General features: G+C 34.2%; 1 protein-coding gene across 1 annotated transcript in view; it reads left to right on the top strand.

The window, feature by feature from the left end:
- RYR2 (ryanodine receptor 2) overlaps positions 1-18,393 on the top strand; it is a 362,813-nt gene that overhangs the window by 224,164 nt on the left and 120,256 nt on the right. Inside the window, exons 24-28 of the mRNA XM_088522870.1 lie at positions 3,955-4,114; positions 12,062-12,209; positions 14,367-14,575; positions 16,218-16,392; positions 17,606-17,814. Coding sequence (XP_088378996.1) covers positions 3,955-4,114; positions 12,062-12,209; positions 14,367-14,575; positions 16,218-16,392; positions 17,606-17,814 — 901 coding nt within the window. The remainder of the gene's footprint in view (positions 1-3,954; positions 4,115-12,061; positions 12,210-14,366; positions 14,576-16,217; positions 16,393-17,605; positions 17,815-18,393) is intronic.

Below are 18,393 nucleotides of genomic sequence, written 5' to 3' on the forward strand. Positions count from 1 at the left end.
AAGCTAAAATCTTATGTTATTCATTGAAATTCCTGACAATCACTTGATCATTTTAAAACTCTTTTGAAATGAAATGAAAAAATCTATTGCAGACACTTTTTAAAAGTTTTTACACATTCTTTACATTTTTATAGCAAATTTGTCAATGTATTTTGCTGTTGTGTTAATATTTAAAGAACCTTTTAAAAGAATGAACATGTAGTGACTTGAACCAGTGAGGACTAGTACAGCTTCTTGACTTTTGCCCTGCGGGATCAAGAGTTTTAGTGATGCTCAGGCTGGTATTGTGCACTCTACTACTGCAGCTCTGAGATCAGCTTTTATCGCCCAAAGTGCCCCTGTTACTTTCTCAGGACCAGTGTGCCCTCCTGCTAAAAACTGCAGAGTTTAAGAGCATAAACACAACTGAAAATTATGAAATGTACTTGATAATAGACATATGTAGGTAAGTAATAAAGCCTAATGTACATTTGAGCCCATAGTTTTAAAGTTTATACCTAGACCAGTATAAAAATCGTCATGAATAATTTGGACAGAGTCTTGTAAGAATCTGAAATATTACTTTTGCCTTATGTTCATCGAGTATGTGTTCTCTGAACTGCTGAAATGGAGAGTCAGGTGAGTGGATATGTGCACTGTGAAAATAAGTTGATCATTTCTCCAACTTAGTTGTCTTTTCTTAGTTTTATACGATTGCCAAATATCTGAGAATGAACTTGCTGCATGGTTTGGCAAATACCTGATCTGTTCAATGCCTCTGTGTTCATGTGTCCAGTGTTGCAGATGGCAGTGACAGAGGATCCAAGAGTGCCTGGGATGCTGGGGAACAAATAAATTGAGCTTCAGCTCAGATACAGGGGACCAATTTGAGATAACCATGAAACCTGTAAAAACAAACAATGAGACAGGAAAAGGAATATTATTTAAATTGGCTTTAATTAAAAAAAATCCAGAATGACCTTTTTTTGATTGCTACCTGATGTAAACAGAATGTATTAAGTTCTTCTAATGGTAGGAATGGAATCTTCATTTTTCTTTATTTCATTCACATCTCTGGTCTGGAGCTTCTACTGGGAGTAATGTTAAAAGGGTGACTCCCCCTTAATGGCTCTTAGTTTTCACAAGAAACACTGAACAAACACTGATAAATATCAGCCTCTCTGGAAAACCTGTCACAATGTTAAGTTATGTTAGATTAAGTTATGAATTTAACCTAAGAATACAAAATTGGTTACCAATGGCAATAATGAGTTGTAATTGTTGCAGTTGTCAGGCTGCTGATTTCTTTGGCTAATATAAATCAATTTTGTTAACTTTTGAAATGTTGGATAAATTATATATAAGAATATGTTATTATTACAATTTATTTGAGCTTAAGTGTATTAGACTATACTTGAGTTTTTCACTTACCCATCATCTTTTTACTATTAATGCTGCTTATAAATTAGTTCAGAATGTGGGATATCTTCATTAAAGGTCTCCGTTTTCAAATGATTGCTCATGTTACAGAATGTAGTGTTTAAAAAGGTAAGCTTTTGATAGGAGAAGAGATGACACATTTTGTGTCTTTGGGGTATTTCTGTTGCTGTACGTGATATAGATGAATATCCAAACACTTGGTCAACTTTCCTGTAATAATTTATTAACAGTTCTCATATCTGCTTGACATAACAGCTTTATGCTATTTTAAAAAACAAAGCAGCAGACATAAATTGAATGTAATTAGCTCATCTTCTGTACTTTCCAAGCAGCTTTACTGTATCTGTCTTCTTAAGACTTTGCTTTTTTTATTCCATGATGTCTTATTTTTAACGGTTAAGATTGTAATATATTAAGGCAAAATTTTGTATTTTTGTCTGTTCTTCAGAGTTTTGGCGTCCACATTATTTGTGAGTTAGGGAGAAGTATATTTCTAACTGACAGAAATTTCCCTTTTCTAATATAGCATCACCCAGCAAAAAAAGTGTTTCTGTACCAATTTGAACAAGTAAATAATGTGTACTGCAAAAATAACTTTTGCTGATGGAAATTCTGATTTACTAGGAAGTTTTGTCCTGGTAAACTGCCAGAGCTTTTAGGTTATTGAATAAACTGTCCCTTCCTTTTCTACCTACTCACCTGATGTCTGGCGAAAAAGAGTTTAAAAATTGAGTTTGAATCTGCAAAACCTTGAATTTAATTAGGTTTACTGAACCCTAAAAAAACCTGATACTAAAACTAATAAGATAGAGGGAGAGAGAGTACTGCACATAAAACTGGTTAATGACTCATACCAGTAACCCTGACAGATGCATTTATACTGCATGTGTATGTTGCACTTTATAAGAAGTTTAAATATCTCACTGATGCCATTATCTGAAATTGAAGCAGGTTGTCTTTATTGTGGAGAAAAATGTCAGCAACTAGCAGATTCACTTATTATCATCAAATTGATTTCTGTAATTAAGAGATTTAGAACTAAGTAATCAAAAACTTTGGGGATGAGTTAACTACCCACGTAACGCCCACAATATTGGAATATTCAGACAAAGAGTAAGTTTAAAGAGATGGCTGATATGCCCTGGTACCTTTAAATTTTTTTGTTCAGCTTAAGGATCTGTGAGTTGAATGAGTCAAAAAAGACGCATTTGTAAATTTACAAATGCAACTTTACAGTAAATATTAATATTTCCTGAAATGATGACATTTGTAGAGCAATGTATTATATATAAAATTACATGACTGAAAATCAATAAATAAAATCATGTGCTTTTTAAGATATTAGCTGTAGCTCAAAGCTGTGAAGCATTCCTTGCAATATTATAGGGATGTTTTAATAAGGTTTCTAAATGTTTTTGCTTTATTCTCATCCATAGATTAAGGAGGATATTGGAATAGAATGATTGTTCAGTTGTTTTTGCTTGGTCATCATTAATTAATATAAACTGAATGTTTTCTCCTATTTCTATGTATAACTGTTTGTGAAGAATCAAAGATTTGTAACCACATCTATATGTCTGATTCTTTCCGTATTGAAAATTTTAATGGTAGTGCATGTCAATTTCTAGCCAAAGAATTTGTTTTGTTATTAATATTATTAATGTTTTTGTTGCTGTTTTAACAAGCACTTATTCAAAAACTGATGCATCCCCTCCCTTCTGGAGACAAGTGCTGAGCAAGTCTCCCACAGTCAGATGGGGGCATTGCATAAATTTTGGGCCTAGGGGTGATTTAAACTGCTAAATTCCTGTGGTGTGGGTGGTATCTTTGGTTTGGGAGTAAGTCGTCCTGTGCTTCATCCATTACCATACACATTGCATCTGTTACTGAAGAAAGCTTCATCATAAGCAAAGTGGGAGATGACTAGAATTCCGTAGGAACATCTTCATGAAAATAAATAATGCCTTATTCTTGGGACTGGTAAAAATAGTGAAAAAATTGTCTCTATTCTGAAATAATGCTTACATTTTAAACTATGTAGATCATTTACCCTAGGGCTTGAAGGACAGCTAAGAAATGAAGTATTATAAAGAGAAATGAATATTAGACAAACTTCATATGTGGTCTTGAGGTAGCCGTTTGGCTGTTCTGTCTCTCACATCCCTGTCTGTAACAGGAAGAAAATATTATTTTAAGTGCTCAGAGTTAATAACAACAGTGTTTGTATAAGTATTTAAATAGATAACATTAATCTATATCTGCTGATCTAAATTTGTGAAAATACTAAGATACTTCTAAAACATTTTTATTTCAGATCATTTTGGATCACTTCTGTTCCCAGCTATTTCATCCCATTCAGATAGAATTAGCTTGAAACAAAGATGTATGTCAGTGCATTATTTTTCTTTCTGTCCAAAGATAGATTATTTATATGCTTATGTTACATACATGTATCTTTGTAATTGGCTTCCTTTGCAACTTGTCTTAAATTTTTCTTACTGGAAGGTAACTGCAAGTTCTTTGTTTTTTTGACAGTTACCAGTTGTCAAGTGGATATAAGCCTGCTCCCATGGATCTGAGCTTTATCAAACTGACCCCATCTCAAGAAGCTATGGTGGATAAGCTGGCAGAGAATGCTCACAACGTGTGGGCACGAGACCGTATCAGGCAGGGCTGGACATATGGTATCCAGCAGGTAAGGGCTAACTCCAGTCACAGTTAAATGAGGATAATGAATGTGGATAATGAATGTTAGTGTACCAGTCAAGAGGACAAAATATTTAATTAAAGCAATTCTTCAGCTAAGTCTTCCAGCAATATGGGACTCAAGTAGTATTAAAATATTGTTAGTGCATTCTCATATGCTATCTAAACTCCAGGGTGAGAAAATTGCATGCTATTTGCAGGAAGTGCCTGGAAAGCTAATATCCTCTACTATCTTAGGAAATGTAAGCATTGACTTTCAGTAGGATGATTGTTTAAACATTTGCAGTCCTGGAAATTGAATAATTTTGTTTACACAGGAAAATCAGAGTGTAAACTTCTGGTACTCAGTTTGCTAACATGTTTCAGTTCTGGCAGAGGTCACTTCTAACAGTGAATAGATAAGTCTCCAAGTTCCATTCCTGCTTGAGCATTTTATTTCAGTGAATAGCAGTGCTTTTGATGCCTGCCACGATGTGTGGATGGCAGTAAAAAATAAGCATGGTGGATTTTCAACCACAAAACTCCAGGTCTCTGATTCTTTCCTAAAAAAACATAACCAATGGATATACTGTGAACCTGATTTACTTTTTTTTTTTTTTTTTTTTTTTTTTTTTTTTTTAAGACAGCTAGCAATTTTCCATGAGCTGTCGTATTCTACTTTTCAGTTATTTTAAGTAAGGTAAAATATCTTCATTTCTGTTAACAAATGTTTAGTAGCATTTCACTATGAAATTCTAGCAAAGCTCACCCTCTGGGGAAAAAAAAAAAAGTTGGTTTTCATGCATTTGTACGGGACATAAAAGATGGTTATTTTTGCAAAAGTGAGGAATAGTTTTTTAGGTACATGCGGTTTCCTGTCTACAAACAATGTTTTTATTTTCGTCAAAAATTCAAGTACTTCATTTCAGTTCAACACATTTCAAATTTTGCTTTTGTGCTAAAACAAAACTTACTCTATTTGCAGAACTTTTGCATAAAAATTGTTTTTTATATATTTTGTTAGTTGCTTAAACTCATTACATTACCAAAAATGTACTTTATGTGACAAAATATGCCACATAGTGTTTTCAGTGCTGTCCATTGTAAAATTTTTACTATAAAGCTCTCTACTTTGGTACTTTGGTGAACTATGTCAGAAACCTATGTTCTCTATTTGGATCTGGGCAGACAATTTTTATGTTTGTAGACAGTAATGTTTATAATATTCCTACTGTATAGACACTGAAAATAATACAATTTTGTGGAACTCCTCTGCTTACGAAAGGGTTAAATTTAGCCCTGGTGCTGCATCTTTAAGTAAGGAAAGGATGAACCTTTAAAGTGCTTTTAATATTTCCAGTAGAATATTAATCATGAGAAGTGTTGGGAAGATACTTCTCTGTTGAGAGGTAGGGAGAGCAGATTAATTTATTTTGGACCCACTCTTTCATTCCTGTGTTGGTGATGGTTGTGCACAATTCACATCTAGAATTAGAGCCTATCTCTAAATTCTCAAAGGAAATATTTCTGGTATGTTAAAGAATACATGCAATAATATGTACTAAGCCTCCCCTGATATTTCTTCTATCAGAAGCCAAACACTTTTGATGCAGGGCTCGAATGAAAATTGAAAAATAGTTATGGCTTTGATAGAAGAACTGATTTATCTGCAAATTAAATGCAGTTAAGGCATATCAAATTTACTGTTTGGTTAATAAAAAGTTATGAAACCAAATGTGTGTTTGCTAATTACATTTCTAACTAATACTGGGAAAATTTAAACCCACCACTCATATGCAGTGAATAAGGTTTCTTAGATCTTGAGGCCGGGTTAACATACCCTGTACATCTGAATATCTTTAAAAGATTGTATTAACTGATCATATTATTGCTGTATTTACCACAGTATGTTTGCAGCTGCATTATATGCTTCCTGAATTGGTGAGATATAAATGAGAAAAGCAGCTAAATGATACCAGGAAAGACTTTTCAGTGTTACTGGGTTGGAGATAATCAGTGAAAGCTGTAGCAAGGCAAATTCATTCTGGTTACAAAACAAAATAGAACAAATTTCTCATTATATTCAAGCAGCATATTTTTTACAGTGTCTTCGTATATCTTTGGATGTAAATGGTGAGGATTGTACTTTTAAAGAGACTAGATGTGGTAGTAATCAATCATTAGTTTTATTATATTCCCTGAAATGCAGTGGAGCTGCTTTAGGCACAATTTTAGTGAAAAATGTAGTTTGACTAGACAAATCCAGTAAGGGATGTGAGCACCTATAATTAGATACTGCAACTTAATGCCAGAGGACTCTGAAGTCTTTCTTAGGCACCTCGGTTCTCTGTGCTGTGCTGGCGGAAAGAGAATAACTTCCTTGTGCAACCCAAAATATCGTGGGGCTGTGCCGGGGCGCTTTTGAGACTCACGGAAAGAGAGCAGAGGGAAGGAGCTAGGCTCTGATGTAGTCGCAGAACCAGTTTCTATGTTTTATACACTGACTCGTATAAAAAATCTATAAAACACTCTCCTGGAGGTTAGCCTTGGAGTGCAGACCTCCCCAAGATACTAACCTTCCTAGTAGGAATCCTGAGTACTGGCTGGCAAAGCTCAGCATAAAATGCAGTCCCACTCATTACAAGTTGCAGTCTGGTACTGAGAGAACTTGTAGAAGTTAATTCAGTAATGACAAGCCTAAGGGGTTAAAAATTATATACTTTTGATGTCCAGGGACAAGTTGTTATATAAAGAAAGTGTCACTATCACATATAGCTATTCAGTTTTTAAAATAAAATATTAGCTCCCATTAGCTTCTAGTTAGGTTTTCTTTAAGCAGTCGGTGTGTATCAAGCTCCGAATATCAGGTTGAATTCTGAAAAAGCCTTAGAGAAATATCTCCTCTCTGAATCTTCCCCAGGCTTAGGTATTTTATCGAACTGTTCATCCCCACCAAGATGAAGACTGTTATGAACAGGAGAAGAGAAACCTGGAGGTGTAAAGCTTAAGAGCTTGTGAAGTTGGGCATGTTTGGAGTTGGAAAGCTACTGAATCAGGATTTCAAGTCCACAGTTTTGGATATTTCCTATTTAAATATTCAAATATCATATTAGATCTCTTTTGTTAAAGCTGACTGAAGATATCTGTGTACTGAATGGGGCACTGTTCCTATGAACGTAATGCAGTGGTGAGCAGTGTCATAGCTATGCTTTCAGAGTCCTCAGGATGATTTCCGAGCTCAGGGGTATTTATGAGCTTCAGGAATCAGATCAGCAAGATTAATAGTGTTCTTTACGCCCTTAAACTTTGCAGGCTGATTATAGTAGCCTTTTTTACAGCTAAGCAGCTAGATGGTCTCCTTGAAAGCTTTCCCACTGATGGCATGTCCTGCCGAAGCCATGCATTGGATATTGGTATTGATTTGTTCTTAACTGAATTATGTATTTCTCTTTTCAAACAATTGTGTTTATTTTCTATGGGATAAAAAAGAGAACCAAATTCCAAAAGTACTTACAATGTGCAGTGAACAAATTTATGAACAAATACAGTTCATGAAAAGTCAAAAGAGGAGAGCATAATAGCAAGGTGCTTCTTTCTGGGTGCCATACAGGTCCTTTTCATTTACTTGACCATACGTATGACATGGGAAACTGCTAGCTGTTATCCGCACTATCCACTGCGTGCTTCTGCTTGTCTCAAAAAATGGCTTTATTTTGTCATCCCATCATATTACTGTGACATGTTACAGTACTGTATAAGATGATGTGATGGTCTATATTGTAATACTAAAGAGAGAGCTGTGAGATAGTTTCCTAAAGGAAGGAAGCTCACAGAAATTTGATTGAAGATTGAACTAATCACTGGAAAAGATATTATAAACTGCAATTATGCAGTGCCTGTAGGATGGATTAGATGATCTAGTTGGTCTGTCCCATCATGAGTGCCTCATCATTTTCTGATTATACAATATAAAAAATTAAAGGGATACTGTCAAGTAGGTTATATATAAGTCAACTTTTCCGGTTATAATCTGGTGGGGAATATGCATTGCAAGATTGACATTTTTGTTACCTCTGGATCCACCACTGCTTATCAGGATGTTTTTTAATAAGTGGTAGCTGCTGTTTGCACATGACTACACGTATACAGTCTTTTTGCTCTGCTGCTGCAGAGCCAGCCAGCCAGCCAGCAGAGAGATCATAAGTTAACTAATAAATCCTGTTTTTAGAACTGTGTTGACAGTTGTGATGACACACAAGTAAGTATTTTAATTCAGGCAGAGCCACAGTAGCTTGTTGCTCCATAAAAGGAGCAGGAGTTACAAAAAAGCTAGCAAATGTACACACTTCCCCTTCTAAGAGGTATTAAGTGTCAACGGTAAGTGAAAAACAAGCACAAAACCATTATGATGCTTGACAATGTCCCTTTAAGAGAGAGTGTTGTTGGCTTCAGGTTGGTCTCTTCAGAACTGGGGAAATAGTAAATGATCCAAGGTAGATAAAATAGATTGATACAGGCAAAGGTGCTACATATCCTTGGTGTAAATCAGTTTAAACAATTAAAATATACATACTTGTGCTATGAAAGAGTTTTTTGATTTGTTTTTGACATTGTGGTAACCATTTGAGCCCCAAACATTATTTTATGATTTTTTTTTCCATTCTGGACTGATTGAAAAATTGCCTTGCAGGTTAAAAGATTACATTTATGACCAAATCTTCACAATTAAATGCAAATTGTTCACAACTGAAAATTATATTGTTGTTCTTTATCATTTTGGATTTAGATGAGGATTTGTACTTTGTTGCTGAATTACCTATGAAGATACAACATTTTTACAATATATATCTCTTAATAGCGTCTTTCAGACAATTTGGCTGTGGTACTTTGTGCTCCCTTAGACAGTGTAGATGCTTCTCTTGTTTCTTTCTTATTTTTATTTTATTATCCTCACTGAATGAATATATGCAGTTCTTCATCTTCCAGTGTCTTGCCTCTTTTAATTGTTTTGCAGCTGCATTATTACCTCTAATGGAAGTTTTATGAGGCTGTTTGAATGTTCGTTGTGTGTTCGGGTATTTTTTCCATAGTACTTTTCTCCTATTCTTAAGAGGTATTTATGATTGCTTTCATTTTTTTTTGACCAGTATCAAATCCATGTATCTCTGCAAATATATACACATATGTTAATTCATGTTTGTCTCGTTTACTGTGATACAAGAATTTCTGAGTATATGTTGTATAACATAATAATTTTCTATGGCTGTTCTGCTTTCTTATGTTATGCTTTTCTTATGTCCAGTAACTAACTCTGCATTCCATTCTAAATGATGATTGTGGTGTTGGTATTTCATTAAATAAGGACAAAGCTATATAAGGACTCCTTTTTTCCTTTTCCATTATCTGTCATTGCTCACTGTGAGAATTATTCCTTGTAGTAGGGAGCAGTCAGAGTTTAGAGACCCTTATCAAATGCTGTAGTCTCGTAGGTCTGAAGACAAAAACAGACTTACATAAACTGTGTGTGCTACCCAGCTCAAACCAGTTGTAAAATAACTTTGTGAAAGACTTTAAATTTCTTTTCCTCTGGAGAAAATCTCCTTTTTCTCTCAAGTTACTTGCTGAAGAAGTAATTACAAAACACAGTATTAGATTGCTGAACTTGGAAAAATCTGGCAAAAAAACCCAACAGGTTAGGCTGAGTTTTCTTTCTTTTCATGCTCTACAAAACAATTACGACACTCAGCTAATCAGTTTTTTTGTTGACTTGATTAGATCTATGCAAAGCTTAATCACATAGGATCATTCTCTTGATTAGCTATACTTAAACCACAGAGGTCCAAAAGAGAATTAAATAAATTTATGATCAGTATAGCAGTGATTTATGATCAGTTCTTAATTCAACAATAAGTAGAGCATTCAAAAGTACAAATAGACAAATAATAGAAAAAAAGAACAAAATTATTTAAAATAAAACTTCCTATTCTTATTCATACTTAAGCACATTCTTGATTTGGTGGAAAGGGTTTCCCTAGACTTAAGGAAACATTTCTGTAAGATTGAATTCATTTATTACTCGTGATTCTTTCCTTTTTTTCTTTCCTTTTTTTTTTTCTTTTCCTTTTTTTTTTTCCTTTCCCAATCTAACTTTTTCCTGAGACATTTTTTAAAAGTGCTTATATTTCATTATCATATAATGTTATAAGCTGATTACCAGTATGTTAGTATACATTGCTAGTTGCTATGGCAGTTATCAGGACATTATTGTAACTGTATTCTATGTGGAGAAGAAGTTACGTAACTGTTATTCTGAATTTCTGATGTATGTTCTTGAAGACATAATGTCCTTTTGGGCATACATCATCTGTTTTTCACAGGAAACTTATCTCTTGCTACACAAATAATTATACCTGTAATATGTCATTTTTGATGTGTATGTGAATATTTTTAGACCAAAGAGCTAGTAACTCCTTACAATATTTACTACCATGTAGTATTTCCTTTGTGTTTTGGAAATGGTCCTTTTCCACATCTACCACATATCAGAGGATTATTATGCTTAAAGAAGTATGGAGAGAATTCCCCCAACATGGTCTTTATGTTGATTCTGGTGTAACTCCACTTCCCACTGAGTTTAACAATGCTCTAGCACTGGTCTAGTATTTTGTGTGTCCAGCAATGCATTATTTTTATCTCTTGACGACCCCTTTAGTGTACAAATAATGCCTGTCCTTAAATAGTTATTTTTCTAGCAGGAAATTCACTGATGGGACTAAGTTTCATCCAGCACCAGTTAGTCGCTCCCCTTATATTTACTCACCATAGTAAGCCAGAGGGCAGATAGATGTGTCTCTAAACATTAAAAGGAAAATAGAAGATGCCTGCAAATCTTTGTGAGAGTGAATTTGCATTTTTTTTCTGCCTGCAAAATATACGTAGAATGAAAACTTCATACACTGATAAAATTTAGAATGGCAATGCTATAAATAGGAAAGTCTTTGAAATGCCCAGCTTTTAATTACAAAAAAAGAGAAACAAGCAATTAGGAAATATAGGGACAGTTTTTTGTCTGGTTTCTCTCACTGCCAACAGGTGCTTACAGGATGAAAGAAGAAAGAAGAAAATGTAGATAAGTGATCAAATCTGTTTGTCACTAAAAATGTTGCAAGTCCTAAGTAATCCAGTTAAGCATTTACTATTTCAATTAAGATAATCTTGCACTTTGGGAAAATCTAATCAATGTTGTGTTAATAAAACTGAAGAACAAAGTTTAAGTCTTGCCTAACAGTTTAATTTTGGTAGGGTACTTTAATTGCTGATCACAAATATTCTCAAGGACATTAAGAACCTTCATCAAAGGTCAAACCCCAACATCAAACCTCATCAAAAAATGACCTTGGTTGTGGAAAATAATAGTTTTGAGTACTTAACATAGTAAGTCATGGATATATTATCCATTTAATCGTTAGTATTAGGAATATTATAATATTCTTTCAATTAGTAGCATTTTGTATAGTTCTTCATACAATTTGTTCTGTAATTAAAAAATAATATATAATTGTATTTTGGCAATGTCTGAAATTTAGGCATATACCAAGTCCTTTTATGGTTGCTTCTTCAGAAACAGAGAACAAAAGATCTCTTTTTCAAGAACTGTTCAGCTGGTGTTTGCATTTATCTCTTGTTCTTGTTTGTATGGGTGAAATGCCCAATTTAGCAGATTATTAGTGGAAATGAAATAGATCTCAAACTATACTGCTTAATGTTTTGTATTATTTGCTTTTTAACTGCATTCTGTTTAATTACTAATTTCAAGAACATTAGAGCATCTTAGAATGCTTGTTATATTTATGATTACATGATTTTACTTAGTGTAAGTCATAATTCTTATACTGCTGCTAATTTTTAAGACAAAGTATGTCTTTTAAAATTGTTTTGATTTTCCTTATTTACACAGGATGTGAAAAATCGACGAAATCCGCGCCTTGTCCCTTATGCCCTTTTGGATGATCGGACCAAGAAGTCAAACAAAGACAGTCTCCGGGAAGCAGTCCGCACCCTTCTTGGCTATGGTTACAACCTAGAAGCTCCTGATCAGGATCATGGTACTTAATTATTCTTTTTTCCCTCAATAAAAATGATTAGAATATTCTCATTCACCAAGATGTATTAGTCCAATAAAACTATTTAAATATTTATTGGTCCAATAAAATAGCTAAAATATGTAGTGCCTCAAAGGCTGAGAGGCCTTTACTCCATTTTGTGATCTTTTGTTTTCTCTACTCTTAATTTCCTTGTTGTTCCCTTTTCTTGTCTGTTGGCCTCAATTGAGGCATTTCAAAATTTTAAAAATGGTTTATTTTGGTGTCAGTGTTGCAATTTTTCTGTATCTCACATTTTCCATAATCTCTGCAAATCTCATTGAGTCATATTGGGGATTCCCTTTATTCCTCTATACCTGTCTAAACCAGGGACTGACTTCCCTCACCAGAGTGCCCCTGCCTTCTCGTAGCAATGTACTGCTATAAAATTCACTTTTTTTTTTTTTTTTTTTTTTTTTCCCCGCCACATGTTAGAGAATCCTTGATCTGGTTCTACATATGAAGTTGCTGGTGAGATGAAAAGAGTATATTCACAACCGAAAGGTGTCATCAATCCTGTTGCAAAATTCTTAGGGGCAGTGGGACTTGTACTGAGCATTTCACAAAGTGGTCTTCCTTAAGCAGAGAGAGCCATTGTATTCAACAACAGATTTTGTATTTATTTTAAGCATTTATATTTTACTACTCATGAGTGTCTCAAGTTTTCTAGATGTGTAAAGAATATTGTGAAGATTTCATTAGCCAGAGTCTTTGCTGTTATTAAAGGATTAAGAGCCCTCTAGTGGTGTTTTGCTTATTGTTTCATGAATTTTATTTTAGACTCATTGACAAAACTCTTAGCTTGATTTTTATGCTATATCATTGTTGTTATTAGCAGTAGCAGCTGTAATTTAGGAATTGCTTAAAATTTAGATAGTCTTATAATCTAAAAAGACAATGAATACTTCGTTCTTGTGACTTGTGGTCATTCATCTTTAGCATAGCTGTGGAGCTGCATTTAGAAGTGGTGTTTAAGGTACAGATCAGCATGTTTTCTAAGACTGGCATAATGATACAGACCAGCAAAGAAAAAAGAATCCACTGATAAAGAACTGCGTGGCAGAGGGTCCAGAGTTGTTTCCAAAAGCTTCCCAGAGCTCTTGGTGTGACTGAAGTCAAGGATTCGGAGGCAAGGGAAGTGATAGTGAATTTTGAGCATGACTGTGTAGATTCAAGAAAAGACCTTGATTTGGCTGAGGATATTAAAGGGATAGATTCTTAACCTGGTCTAAGCAGTAAACAGATAGATACACTTTGTACAATTTGGAGAACAATATTGGAGTTTATGAGGAACTCAGAGAAGAAAGGGGGAATTACTGTAATTGGAATGGAATATCGAATTTTCACGGGTTGAACAGGTCCTGATACCTCACAAACTTGTGGAGAAAGATCCAAAATGCCTTAGGCATTCTTTTTCCTAAACTGGATGAAAGAGTGGAAGAAGAAAATGGAAGAGTCAAAAAATGATCTCCTTGGCCTGTAGGATTTGATTAATTGACAAGAAAATTGTATAATATATCAGGGAATATAATAGTTGAAAAAAATAGGGAAGAAAGATTGAGAGTTTGATTTGGCATCATTTCTTGTGCTTTTTAAAATTATTTCCATCTGTGTAAAATGTGATCTGATCATTTCTAGTCACCTTGCATGGTTTGAACTGATAGTAGGGTCTTGGAAAGTAATGTCGGAAACAGCTAGGTTGTAGGGCTGTGTCATAAAAGAGACAAGTCAGGAGCAGTGAGGGAGTATTGCAAGGGCTCAATTCACAGTGTGCACTTGAAGCTATTTCAACGGAAGATGTTATATGAAGAAAATGTGCAAAGTAATGAAAGGCAGCTCAGTGACTGAAACTCTGCGTACTGTAATGGTAAGGCAAAGAGGAATAAGAGGGGAGCCCTGTCAAAGGGTTAGCCAAGAATTTTTAAGAGGATAGGATAAAAAATATTAAAAAGGATTTTAGGAATGACCATCACAAAGGCACCAAGTAGGCTCATGACCGATAATATTCAAGTACTCCACTAGTAGTGAAGTGTTTGAGATAATTGTCTCTAATTTTCATTGCTTTCATTTTGTCAGTGGTTGAATACAGAATTTTTCTTATTTTTTTTAAATACCTCACAGCAACAAGACTAGATATGTGCATGGGGATAATAGAAAAATTCCGGATCTTCCGCACAGAAAAGACTTACGCAGTGAAGACTGGGAAGTGGTACTTCGAGTTTGAAGCAGTCACGGCAGGAGACATGAGAGTTGGCTGGACCAGGCCAGGCTGTCTGCCAGATCAGGAACTTGGCTCAGATGAAGAAGCCTTTGTTTTTGATGGTTTTAAGGTTTGTATATATTTCTCTGTAATAATATGAGTGACTGCAAACACTTTTGCTCCTTATCCTCTCTGCCATTGCCTTGGCTTAATTGCTTGCTGTTCTTTCATTTGTGTTTTATAAAATTGTTTGTCTCTTTTAGAATCTGAATGCAGTAAGAGAGAAAATCGCAATGTCTAAGAAGTAGATCAATATAACTTGGAAAATAATTAGCTATTTCTGGCATTTGTATAATTCTTTTCTTTTCATATCATCATAACATTTGTATAGTGCCTGTAATGATTGAAAAACTCAGTGTCATAGCCAAATTCAAAACACTGGCAGAGCTGTGATTAACTGTGAATCATTTCTTTAATTTTTTAATCTGCTGTTTTCTGTATGAGAAATGCCATTAGGGAAAGAATATGATTAATATTATTAACAGTAATAAATTGATGCAAACATTGATACAAATTTTTGTAGGAATGTAAAAATTAAAATCAGTATACCTGTGTTTTCATGGAAATATTTATAGTTTAGAATAAATTAAGTATGATAAGCCCAGTAATTTTGGTCTAATTTCACCCTCTGTGAAACAATGACAGACTGAAATCCATCAGTAAAAATATGTAGGAAAACAAAGCATTTAGTCACTGATTTTTATAACAGATTAAAAATGACTCATTAAAATACATTATTTTAGTATGAAGGCACATGAAACTGCTATCCAAACTGTAGTTGCTATTAAAGCTACTGATGACTCATATCTTAATAAAACTGTTTACCATATGTTCTTGTATCTGACACTGGAATTAATTTCCCTTATTACTATTACAATACTTGACAGAAATCAATAGGATTCCTGGTTATTCCTGTTCAGTCAAGCTTCTCAGCTGTTTCTTATTCGTATTTTTAGAATTTCATTTTTTTTTCTAGTCTTGGAAAATTTTCATCTTTTCCCAGTCTCACAGTCTTAGATGCCTTAAAAAGAGAACTGAGAGGCAGTTTCTTACAAAATCTCTGACTAAATGAATTGACTCTTTGAGTTCTACATCTTTACTGGAATAACTGAGTAGTAGATTGCCTTCTGAATCCTAGTTTTGGACCTTTAGTTCTTAATCCACAAAGCTAGTTTGTTTTCTTCCGTTTGGTTAGGTTCTCTTGTTGGTTGGAGAAAAGGTCAGGTTTTTTAACTTTCAGAAGAGGCAGGAAGAAGAAATTTGTTTTTAGGATTTTATGAAAGAATACAGGGGATATATGTATGAGATTGCTCTTTGTTGCTGACACTACTTTCTTTTATGCCTATTAAAATAATGCTAAATTGATGTTCATTTATTCTACTCCATGGCCCCAGCTAAGGGTATCCATCCAAAGTCCTGTAGTCTTCGATTTGAAGGTCAGCCATATAAAGCATTAATCATGATAGTTATTCTGGAATCTCTCAGATGCTCAGGGTACTCATCATTTCCACAACAATTCTGTTCTTTCCACGATACAGTATGGCAGGAAGTTCTATTTATTTTATGTACAACATATTTAGAATTATACTTGAAGAAACAATAAAGTTTGGTTGTAAGCAATGATTTTGTAGATTACAAGGTTAAACGAGAGGAACACACGCCTTGTCATTCTGACTATTTGATTATCTGAAATTCTTTGAAATCCCTTTCAGGCACAGCGTTGGCATCAGGGTAATGAGCATTTTGGTCGCTCCTGGTTGGCAGGAGATGTGGTTGGATGCATGGTTGACATGAATGAACACACCATGATGTTCACTCTGAATGGTGAAATCCTGCTTGATGACTCAGGTTCAGAGCTTGCGTTCAAGGACTTTGAGGTTGGCGATGGTAAGTACTGTAATATACTGTGCTGTTAACTTGCTGCTGTTGCTCTGTTTGTCTTCCTGCTGTGTGTGATATTTTCCCTCTAATGTAGTGGACCTTTCTCTTTTTTCTCTTTTTTCCTCTCTCTCTCTCTCTCTCTCTTTTTTTTCCCCTCTCTTCTTTCTGAGTAAAGAGTGAGGGAGTGGTTGGCCCAAAATATACTGGTATACCTCTAACTTTATTGGGCAGTATATCTTGTTGTAAATTGTTCTTACAAACTTTAGAACCATATTAGTTGGACAGAATAAGATCGTAGCAGTGAAGTTCTTTTATATATATATATATAAATGCATATATATATATGTATATAAATGCGTGTGTGTGTATATAAAATATATATATATAAGCTGATCATTAGCTTGTGTATATAGATGCATGTGTGTGTGTGTGTGTATACATACATATATATATGGAGCTTCTGATTCTAAGGAAAAAAGAGTATTTAAAAAGTGCAAAGATTTTACATTGACTGAATGGACAGAGGTGGATTCCTTGTGCTAGTGAAACAATAAAAGAACAGATGCAAACAAATATGATACAGACTCAAATTCTTTCAAACATCAGTTTCCTGAGCTATAACTACTGAATGAGTTATAGGATATTGTAATTGCATGATATTGCAACTTCCAATACTATATTTTTTTCTATGAAAGTTAACAAGCTATTAAGTGTAGTTTCTGTTTTTTATCATTATTTTTTATACTGCTGCATGAAGTTGATGTGTATTTTTAACTTGATTTTGCTCTTTTGGAAACAAGAACTATAATTCTTTCAAAGTGATATTTGAATTTCTTTGAATATGCTATGACTACTGGACTTTTAGAAGGAACATTGAATACTGTAAGACTTGGATAAAATGATGAGAATTGATAACACACTGCCATGCTAACAAAGAGCTTGATCAAGTCATTGTTGACAGAATACTTGAAGTTCTTTCTTTCATTTCCCTAAAGTGAATGGGCTCCTGAATTAAGAGATGCCTATTAGACACCTATATTTTCAAAATGATGTATGAGATTAGATTCTTGGTGCTACATAAGAGGTGATGTGTTATAGATGACTAGTTGCACTCATACTGTTTTGGCATATTTTTCCCAATAATTTTAATTGGATTATGGGAAGTAACCTATTATTCGTGATGTCCAACTCACATGTTCTTTGTTTTTGTTGTTTTAAGGGTTTCTACCTGTGTGCAGCCTGGGCTTATCTCAGGTGGGAAGAATGAACTTTGGAAAAGATGTCAGCACTCTAAAATATTTCACTATCTGTGGTTTACAGGAAGGGTATGAGCCCTTCGCTGTTAATACAAACAGAGACATCACCATTTGGCTGAGCAAAAGACTCCCTCAGTTCCTACCAGTGCCATTAAACCATGAACATATTGAGGTCAGTGATCCCTTTTGGAATTTTTCTAGACACTTTTTTTTTTCCGGGATTATACTTTAATTATAAAACTACTTCCGCTCTTCTAGACAAGGTTTTTAATTTGGTATGTTAGCTCTGTTCTGGATATATTTTATACCTGATACATGCTTTTTACCTCCCATGGAGTTGCAAATAACATAGTTATTTGGTTCATTGTATTTATTCGTAAATAAAATCTGTCATGTGTGTAAATATGAGCTTTTAAAAGCTGAATCCCACAAGATGTCATCATTAGGAACTCCTTGCGCAGTGAGTGACTTGGACATAAAAAATTTTTAAAAAGCATGCCTTTCTGTGTAACAAATACCATGTGGACACGCTTCCTGATTTTCTATGAGTAATTATTTTTGATTTTAATGAATATTTATGAGCTGGTTGTGTCAACAACTATGTCCCAGTTAGTCATGCAACTTGGCGAAACTGAGTCCATACTCTGTAAGTCTACTACATAGTCCTTTAGAAATAATGAAATAATTTTTTTTTTTTTTTTACTACTGATGTGCATCAAACTTTCATTTTGCATATATATTTTATTGCTGC

This window comes from Tinamus guttatus, unplaced genomic scaffold (genome assembly GCF_059628265.1).
Source record: "Tinamus guttatus ecotype Peru unplaced genomic scaffold, ASM5962826v1 Tinamus_guttatus_pri_ptg000011l, whole genome shotgun sequence".
Taxonomy (NCBI): Eukaryota; Metazoa; Chordata; class Aves; order Tinamiformes; family Tinamidae; genus Tinamus; species Tinamus guttatus.